We start from the raw sequence: 9,453 nt of genomic DNA, 5'->3' as shown, positions 1-9,453 counted from the left end.
ACCTCACTAAAATAAAGTGCAAGAGGGAACAAGAAAGAAAGCCTAGGAAATACAAGAGGGAGTTATGTTAGCGAAGCAGGGGCATTTGTTTTAGAGAAATAAGAACAGAGCGCATCCGAGACACGTCTTTAGTCTGACGGCTGGTTTTGGGGTTAAAGTCGCATAGTCGGGCCACTTTGTCCCATTCTGTTCCAGGTCTGTCATCATCGCAGTCCTTGAGGAAGGCCTCCTCTGACACTCTACATGGACAATAGGAGAGAATCATGAGAACCAACACTTCACAGATGCTCAGGTAAGAGCCATGTCACTTATCATAATCTCAAATGAAATTAGAGATCGACCAACATTATTTTCTACACCCAATAGAGATTATTTTTTGTCCTAGCCAGGTCTAAACACACTGAATGTGAAACTGTGACAATCACAGCCAATCAGAAGATATTTGATGTTAATATTTCATCTTTTTGGGTAGGCATGTTAAGTCAAGTGTTCCTCACTTTAGAAAGAAAAGTGGAAGTTATAGACCTGTTAACAAGAATGTAAGTAGAAAAGTGTGATTATCTTTAAAAATGTTGGTGGAACAGATCATTGGTCCATCTCTAAATGGAGTGAGAAATAAAGCCTGTATGTGATTACACTACTGTTCAAAACTTTGGGGTCGGTAAGATTTGGAAAGATATTGATACTTTTATTCAGTAAGGATGCATTCAATTGATCAAAAGCATATTTAAATAAATGCTGTCCTTTTGAACTTTCTATTCCTCAAAAAATCATGAAAGAAACATTTCCCAAAAAATATTAAGCAGCACAACTGTTTTTAACATCGATAATAACAAATGTTTCTAAAGCACCAAATCAGCATATTAGAATGATTTCTGAAGGATCATGTGACACTGAAGAGTGGAGTAATATCTGTAGAAAATCCTGATTTGCCATCACAGAAATAAACTACATTTTAAAATATATTCAAATAGAAAACAGTTATTTTAAATTTTTATAATATTTCACAATGTTAGTGTTTTTACTGTATATTTTCATCAAATAAATGCAGCCCTGGAGAGCACAGGAGACTTTTCATTTGAAAAAATCGTACTGACCTCAAACTTATGAATGGTTGTTTATGTAACGCAAGCAAGAAACTTGAGTGCAATTACGTGCAATTTCACAGATTTGCATTAAACATACACAAAGTCAATGGCATCGGAGTTGGGCTGTTTGTAGAAAGTCTTATCAGCGATCCTAATGCATAAACAGGCAGAACAGTAGGAAGAGGAAAATAAAAGAAGAGAAATGAAAGGAAGAGAAACATGGGAGCCGGAGAGTGAAAGAGAGAGAAATACATAAGAAGAAAGTCAGTCTCGCACAAGCTGCCCATGAAAAGAAGTGTTAAAGTACATCAAATACTTTTTCATGATATCAAGAAGACTGAAGATACAACATCATATGCTATCCAATCAGTTTGATCATCCCCTCAGTACGAATTGTAAGTGCATTACTGTAAATACGATTTTTGTTTCTGAGGAATAACACTACATTTTTAACCCGCATTGAACCTGGAACATTCCTTTATTGATTATTTAACTTGACATGTGCCTTTGTATCTCTCTCTGCTATAAATTCACACACACACACACAAACACTCAGGTTTGTTTTTGTGAAAAGTGGGGACATTCCATAGGCGTAATGGTTTTTATACTGTACAGACCGTATATTCTATTGCCCTACACCAACCCTACCCCTAAACCTACCCCTCACAGGAGACTTTGTGCTATTTCAGATTTTCAATACACTCCATTCTGTGTGATTTATAAGCGTTTTGAAAAGTGGGGACATGGGGTAATGTCCTGAAAAGTCACCTTCTCTTTGTAATACCTATGTCATACCTTTGTCATTATACAAATGCATGTCCTCATTTGTCACAAAAACGCGCGCACACACACACACACACACACACAATCACAATACTGTAATGTGAATAAAACGGATGGTACACCCAATAAAAAATTACAACTATTCACAATATGACACAAGTCAAAGTCGACGTGATTGTTATCAAGAATTAAAAGCATGCAGACAGCATTCGGAACAGTCTTCTCTGTGCACATGAAAAACTACAGTAAAAACAGAGGGAATCAGATACCATGCAAGAGTCTGTTGAGAAGTGTGAGAGGTGGCTGGCTTTAGTTTCTCAGCAGTAAGACTCATAATGGATTAATTACATTTACTTGTGAGTATGAGAAAGATGAGACCTCATCTAAAACATATTATAAATATAAAAAAAATCTCAAAAAACAAATATCTTTAAATCAGCTAAAATTATACTAATGTCAATAGTAAACAATAAAACTGGCCTGTATTTTAGAGTTTGACAAATATATACATATTTTTAAAGTTCTCCATTACAAGTCTTTTCTCGTATGGACTGGTGGTTCACAACTGTCTGTATCCTAATTTTCACTAACAAATACATACAGCTCAATCAATAAAGCCTGGATGTTAGAGAGTGAAAATACCTGTTGTTGGCTTTATTCTTCTCCATCTGTTCACTCTGGTGTACTTGCCAGTCCTCTAGTTCCTTCCGGGCCTTTTCCCTCCACACAGCCTCAGCTGCTTTAGAAGCTGCATCTGCACATCAGAAAACAGAGAAAGTTCATACACAACACACAAATTGCTAGATTACTTTTCTTTCTTTTAAAGTAATAAATAAACAAGTAAGCAAGCAAGATTTATCCTCATATGTGAGATCATAATACATTTGGCTTTTTTCCTATTATAAATCAGCTACTTGAATAAAGGCTTTTAACTGATTTTCCATTGAAGTGTGTACCTTTTCTTATTTGTAACATTTTGTTAATGTTTTGCTAGCAAATAATAAATACTGATGTCTATTACATGGCTGTAGCATAACTTAAAGTGAATGTTTTTGACTACTGCTGCCACTGTGGAAGTACTCTGTTCCCATGATTCATTTGTTTCACAAAACACGAATGTTTTTTTTTAAAGAGATTAAATTATTAGAATTCAACTGTCAACGCGATCTAAGTGATCTAAACATGTTGGCCACCATATTAAGAGACCAGCTTTTTGTGGAATAAACTGGATAATTGTAAACATATTTGTCAAAAGCACTATTAATTGACTGGTTTTAAATTGAAGAAAAAAACATAATAATAAAAAATAAAGAAATAAAAGAAATAGAGCTTTTTAAATTAAATACCGTTAAACCAGCTTTTAAGAGCCAAGGCTTTCACCTGAGAAATTTCCTCCATATAATATTGTGATATGCCAAATAATTGTCTTAATTGAACATGGCAGTCTATCCAGTTTGTAACACACAAACACAAAAAGCACAATTTCCTGCTCACAGTTATTTATAATTATTCAGTACCTAATTCCTCCAGCCGAGCCTTTTGTTCCTCCCTCCATTTGCGAAGGCTTTCAGGTTCTTGTCTCTGTATGTCGACTTGGGCAATGGCTGAGTAGCTGTCTGTTGTGCCGTTGGTGTCCTAATGTTTCAAGTAATGTAACGTTAACAACGTCTGTTCCTGGCACAACTGCCAATTGTGTTGTAGTACATAAAAACAAACAAGAGCATTTAATATGACAAGATTTGATGCTTTTCTAACCACACTCACTTGAAACATATCTCCGTTTACAGCAGTAGCTGGTGCTTCTCCAAAATCACCTGCGCTCAAATAGAAGAAACAACATGAGTTTAAGCACTTGTTAGGCAACAGTTTCTACGCTACGTTGACTATAGAAACCTTACAAACATCACTGGAATGCAGCACACCTTGTTGGACCGTGAGTATGTAAAGAGCTCTCTCACAATTTCTGGATCTAGTCTGCAGGTGGGCTGGTGTGTGTTCACTTTTCAAAATGGTTTAGTTCAGCAACCTTGATTGTCTCTACTCTTTTGTTATTCACAAATAGCCTTTACTAGTGCGCCTTTCCAGTTTGCTTGCTCGTCTTAAATTGATAGTGTGACAGGTGTGACTTTAACTCCAGCATGAAAGCTGAACATGTCATGTTAAGACTACTGAAAAACTTTGACCACAAAACTTGATTTGGTGCGTATTAGCTTGGGGTTCACTTTATTATCTTAATGAAACTCAGCAATCCAAATATATATCAAAGTCTTCATGGTTGTTGTCAATTATAAATAATCTCTCTCCACGACTGTCAGCTTATGGATCATTTTGATGATGATTATGATTGTAAATCACTTCCCACACAATTCATATTACAGCATCTTTGCTATATTGTTATTAGTAACAACGATTAATATTAACAAACAACACATATGGTTGTTATTATTTTGTAAACTTGTAATTGTGGTTGTAATTGTGCACTATCCTTTACTAAAAAGTGCTGTAGCAGTACTATTGTACAATGGCGGTATCCAGTGGTAATATATATATATATATATATATATATATATATATATATATATATATATACACAATATGTTTAGGACATGTATCATGGGATTCTTAAAAGTACTAGTAAATATCATGGTACAATAATTTCAGTACTGCCAAAGTACTTTTTGTATGGAATTGTCAAAAATCATGGTACTTTATTTGTAAGTGATATGGCACTCATTTAGTACCATATTCATATATAGTATGTACATGGTACTCCAAGTATACCATGGTACAATTTCAAGAATGGTACTACTGGTACTTATATGAAATAAGGTTATTGTAGTAAGATTTTACATTGTTTACACTAAATACAAACTTGAATAGTCGTATAATAATATAATAAAAAGCGTAATAATGTTTAAGTGCAAGCAAGCAGGCCAGCATGACACAATCACCTCCGAACGACGTGTAGGTGTTCGCGGGCGGAGGTCCGCCGTCCTCCAGCGCACTGAACCCGGCGCTGTCGTTCTCGATCACGGCGATCTCGTTCTGCTGCTGCGCCAGAAACGCCGCGGCCGGATCTTCTTCTGCATGAACTCCGTTGTCGGAAGCCGAAAAGCCAAAGTCGTCAGCCATGTTTAACAAAGTAACACCGGCTTCCGTAAAGCTGCACTAAAACCCTCCAGCTGTTTTGTTCTTCAAGCAAGTTAGGAGTGTTCCACGAAAAATAAACTTACATTAGTTGTTAAAGGTCAAACATAGACAGATTTGCGCGTTGTAAAAGTATATACAATAATTGTTACTTTGTTTATGGCAGCAGGTTGGCTGTGAGTTGAATGACACGCAGCTCTTGGTGGGAGGGCAGGGAAATTTTCTGTAACAATAATGTGAACGCACAGTAGATTTGTGGTGCTTTGTCTCCATCTGCTGGAGTCAGTACGTAATTCAGATTTCGACCCTGCATCAAGGTGTTTGCCATAGTTCATACGGTGATGTGATGACTTGTTTTCCTTTTTCATCTTTAAAAATGTTAATGGAATAAAATGATTTTTAACCCCTTATGGTACGGATATTATTATAATTATTGGCAATAATTAATTTCTACTCATCTCCTTGTTATTCTGAAAAAAAATTACAATATTGCACTATGGGAATTAGAAGAGTGAGGCCTTATTCTTATTAAGATAGACAATATGCTGTTTTTAAGTCACTTGACATTTGAATGTCTGTCCAAAACTCTTTTTCCCACTGTCACCCTCACACTGAAGACACCTGTTGAAGTGTTCCAGAAATTGCTCTATTAACCTCATTTCTAAACGTCTCTTCTAATGGGGAGGTTTGCAGCATCTTTGTTAAGTAAATTAGATCATTTTTATTCACGATTTAACTAACATTAGTATTACTTTTAACTGAGAAAATATCAATGTTTCGTTATGGCAATGCTGTACCATTATACGGGAAAAATAGGTATGTTGCCATATGGCTACTCTGTACCATAGTGGAACTGCAGTAATGTATTTCCCCATTGGGATTGTTTATAGATAGTAGCATCAATAATATGATTGCAGTTATTTATTTATTTGAAGTGTTTATAGTTGTAGTATAGTTGTATTTATGTATAAATAACAAAATAATTTCTTCTTTTCAGAAAATGAATGCAGCAATAGGCTATTTTATGGAAAGACCAATAGGAAGAGTGCGAAGTTAGCTCTTCCATGTGATGAGAGTGAGGATGAGTGAGCCTTCAGTGAAGGTTAAATGATAGGGATCTACGTATTTTTGGTTTGTATGAGTTCCAAGAATATAAATCTATCAATTTCTAAAAGAAATATGCATTTAAATAGAAAAGAAAATCATAATTTTATAGAAAAACTACTCTTTTTTTTTTACCATTTACCGTTGTGTACCATAACCCCCCCCCCCCCCCCCGCCACGTGACGCATGACGTATAATCAGAGTCCTACTAAAAGAAAATCCAACAGAGCAAACCTGCGGCTACTGCGCGCGAGTCCAGAAAGTTGTGAAGTTTACTTGATCTCCTTATAACAGCCCATCAGATCAGAAGACTGAAGGCTGCGATGTCTGCCGATCCGAAAGAGGTAAACGCACTGCTTCCCAACTTCTTTTTGGATGTACCGGCTGCAGCCGAGCTTTAAAGAAGAGTGTATCACGTTTCTAGGTTACATAGTCTCTCTAATGAGAAGTATTACAGAAGACTATAACTGGTTACGATGGCAAACTTCTGCATCAGTTTGAGCTGTGTGTATTTGATTTATGATGTAATTGAAGATTGCTATAATGTGGCTTTATGATTTAATGCGGCATGTTAATACAGTAGCCTATGAGTTGGTTACTTTGGGACTTTTCCTAACAGGCAATTAGTAATACATTAGTTTACATTTGAATGTGGTTTTGCATCTAATCTGGATTCTCTAAAAAACTAAATATCGTCTCTGTAGGAAATTGATTTAAAAAACAAAACAAAACAAAGATATTTTAGTTGTAAGATTTAACAGAGTTAAATCCAAGTTTACTGGAGATTGTATTTAGTTTAAATGATCAAAGGCCTTGACTTTTGTCTTATTTCTTCTTACGGAAGAAAATACAAATGATTATAGTTTATGTATAGTTTCTAGGACAATACTGAGTTACATGCAGTTTGCAAAGTACAGGATTTGTTCTTGCACTCACATAACCCCATTGACAGAAATTAATTCAGACTGCTTGAACACTTAACTGTTTTATGCATAGTTATGTCCTTTTTCAGTTTTATCAATTCTTAAGCAATACAGTAAAATTCACCACAGGGGATGAAATGTCAGACTTCTGAATGAATGCTATTTTAAAAATAAATTATTTTACAAAGGACTGTATGAAATTGGAGGTATTTAATGGAAAATTGAAATGCGCCAGAAAAGAGACCTTTGAGAAAGTACAGTGCCCTCTCAATTACAGTTTTACCGCAGGGTACGACAACAGCAGCAGTTTTGTCCTCTCATTGTATTCAATGACATAACCTGCTTTGGGTGGTAACGGTTTTGCCATCCAAAACATATGTTATTCGCACCGTGCGAAAAGACCATTCAGAATGTGTAATGTATTCTCAATTGCAGTTTTACCGCAGGGCAAAACGGCAAAACGGTGCTCTCAAGTTGCTGTCTTATACCCAACAGTGGGTGCAACCATGAAACATATGGTATCCACATTGAGAGGATGAGAGGAATGGCTTCCCACCCATCCAACCTGCCTTCTGATGTCTTTTCTAGTAGTTTATGGGTTTAAATCTAGAGTCAGAGAATCTGAGGTAGTAGATGTTTTCTCTTCCTTCACTCCCTCCCTCTCTTTCTCGGTCTCTCTTCCCCCTCTCCGTGACTCGTGGGTGTTGGGCTGAAATAGTTTGGTGTAGTTTTACATTCCTTATATAGCCTGTGGAGTAAGAGCGACGTGGAGCGAACCCGTGTCACAAAGAAGGAGGGGAGGGAGTTGAGCTTTGCCAGCAGTGAGAAAGTCAGGCTGTCTCGCAGTGCCAGATTTCCACTTGGTTTTCTGGAGGTTTGGGTGACAAGTTTGGCCCGTGGCATAAGGTATGTGTGCGGCACGCCACCCTACAACAGGTAAATTCCATGTGGGATAGGATAGCCTCTGGAGTTTGAGGACCATAAGTCACAGGGAGGGGGAAAATGTCATGATTTGGGGGTCTCAGCTTGTCCTTGACTTTCTGTTTTATGTAATGTTACTATTTGCTCTTGTACCAACATGTAACATAATCAACATAGTGATGCAATGGTGTGCTGGAGGTGCCAGCAGTGGATTATTTTAGTGTTTCAGGAATAAAATGGCTCATTAGTTGTTAAATTAATCTGCTGTCACCACACATAAGTGGGTCATTGAGTGTTTGCTTTATTCGAACAGCCACTGAGTGCTATAAATCTATGTTGAGCTTTTAAAATGTTCTGGGTTCAGTTTGCAAAGTACAGGATTTGTTCTTGCACTCACATAACCCCATTGACAGAAATTAATTCAGACTGCTTGAACACTTAACTGTTTTATGCATAGTTATGTCCTTTTTCAGTTTTATCAATTCTTAAGCAATACAGTAAAATTCACCACAGGGGATGAAATGTCAGACTTCTGAATGAATGCTATTTTAAAAATAAATAATTTTACAAAGGAATGTATGTATTTGGAGGTATTTAATGGAAAATTGAAATGCGCCAGAAAAGAGACCTTTGAGAAAGTACAGTGCCCTCTCAATTACAGTTTTACCGCAGGGTACGACAACAGCAGCAGTTTTGTCCTCTCATTGTATTCAATGACATAACCTGCTTTGGGTGGTAACGGTTTTGCCATCCAAAACATATGTTATTCGCACCGTGCGAAAAGACCATTCAGAATGTGTAATGTATTCTCAATTGCAGTTTTACCGCAGGGCAAAACGGTGCCGCTGCACTCTCAAGTTGCTGTCTTATACCCAACCGTGGGTGCAACCATGAAGCATATGGTATCCACATTGAGAGGAATGTTCATTTGGCTTCCCACCCATCCAACCTGCCTTCTGATGACTTTTTCTAGTAGTTTATGGGTTTAAATGTTACATCTAGAGCTAGAGAATCTGAGGAAGTAAATTTTTTCACTTCCTTTCTTCCCTCCCTCCCTCTCTCTCTCTCTTGGTCTCTCTTCCCCCTCTCCGTGACTCGTGGGTGTTGGGCTGAAATAGTTTGGTGTAGTTTTACATTCCTTATATAGCCTGTGGAGTAAGAGCGACGTGGAGCGAACCCGTGTCACAAAGAAGGAGGGGAGGGAGTTGAGCTTTGCCAGCAGTGAGAAAGTCAGGCTGTCTCGCAGTGCCAGATTTCCACTTGGTTTTCTGGAGGTTTGGGTGACAAGTTTGGCCCGTGGCATAAGGTATGTGTGCGGCACGCCACCCTACAACAGGTAAATTCCATGTGGGATAGGATAGCCTCTGGAGTTTGAGGACCATAAGTCACAGGGAGGGGGAAAATGTCATGATTTGGGGGTCTCTGCTCGTCCTTGGGTTTCAATTTTATGTCATGTTACTATTTGCTCTTGTACCAACCTGTAACAT

The 9,453-nt window shown here is 37.4% G+C and overlaps 2 protein-coding genes across 7 annotated transcripts in view; one reads left to right on the top strand and one right to left on the bottom strand.

The window, feature by feature from the left end:
• Nucleotides 1-6: 6 nt before the first annotated feature.
• cltb (clathrin, light chain B) lies at nt 7-5,227 on the bottom strand. 3 transcript variants are annotated; one of them, XM_016286322.1, is made up of 7 exons: nt 5,171-5,227; nt 4,823-5,063; nt 3,636-3,685; nt 3,389-3,506; nt 2,514-2,625; nt 1,186-1,239; nt 7-239 (listed from the first exon to the last, which is right to left on the bottom strand). In XM_016286322.1, the coding sequence occupies exons 2-7, from the start codon at nt 5,001-5,003 to the stop codon at nt 68-70; spliced, it is 687 nt and encodes a 228-aa protein (XP_016141808.1). In that variant the 5' UTR covers nt 5,004-5,063; nt 5,171-5,227; the 3' UTR covers nt 7-67. The 3 variants fall into 3 exon arrangements, with proteins under 3 accessions (XP_016141808.1, XP_016141807.1, XP_016141809.1); XM_016286321.1 differs by having other exon boundaries at nt 4,823-5,224; XM_016286323.1 differs by lacking the exon at nt 1,186-1,239 and having other exon boundaries at nt 4,823-5,224.
• A 1,123-nt stretch (nt 5,228-6,350) lies between these two features.
• Nucleotides 6,351-9,453, top strand: part of LOC107595742 (PDZ and LIM domain protein 7-like) — a 40,298-nt gene continuing 37,195 nt past the window's right edge. The window contains exon 1 of one of the 4 annotated variants that reach the window (XM_016286234.1): nt 6,351-6,466. In XM_016286234.1, coding sequence (XP_016141720.1) covers nt 6,446-6,466 — 21 coding nt within the window. In that variant the 5' untranslated portion in view covers nt 6,351-6,445. Of the gene's footprint in view, nt 6,467-7,810; nt 7,952-9,132; nt 9,303-9,453 lie in introns of those variants that run through there. The other 3 variants (XM_016286236.1, XM_016286235.1, XM_016286237.1) reach the window with 3 other exon arrangements.

This window comes from Sinocyclocheilus grahami, unplaced genomic scaffold, assembly GCF_001515645.1.
Source record: "Sinocyclocheilus grahami isolate Dianchi unplaced genomic scaffold, SAMN03320097.WGS_v1.1 scaffold208.1, whole genome shotgun sequence".
Lineage (NCBI taxonomy): Eukaryota > Metazoa > Chordata > Actinopteri > Cypriniformes > Cyprinidae > Sinocyclocheilus > Sinocyclocheilus grahami.
Note: the sequence above shows the minus strand (reverse complement) of the source record. Positions and strands in the feature narration are given on the sequence as shown.

What these genes read in the sequence shown, in the direction of transcription:
- cltb (XM_016286322.1), bottom strand. Translation starts at nt 5,003, where the DNA reads ATGGCTGACGACTTTGGCTTTTCGGCTTCCGACAACGGAGTTCATGCA. An exon ending in CACCTACACGTCGTTCGGAG is followed by an intron (nt 3,686 to 4,822) that starts GTGATTGTGTCA and finishes ATTTGAGCGCAG; the next exon opens with GTGATTTTGGAGAAGCACCA. An exon ending in GGCTCGGCTGGAGGAATTAG is followed by an intron (nt 2,626 to 3,388) that starts GTACTGAATAAT and finishes TCTGATGTGCAG; the next exon opens with ATGCAGCTTCTAAAGCAGCT.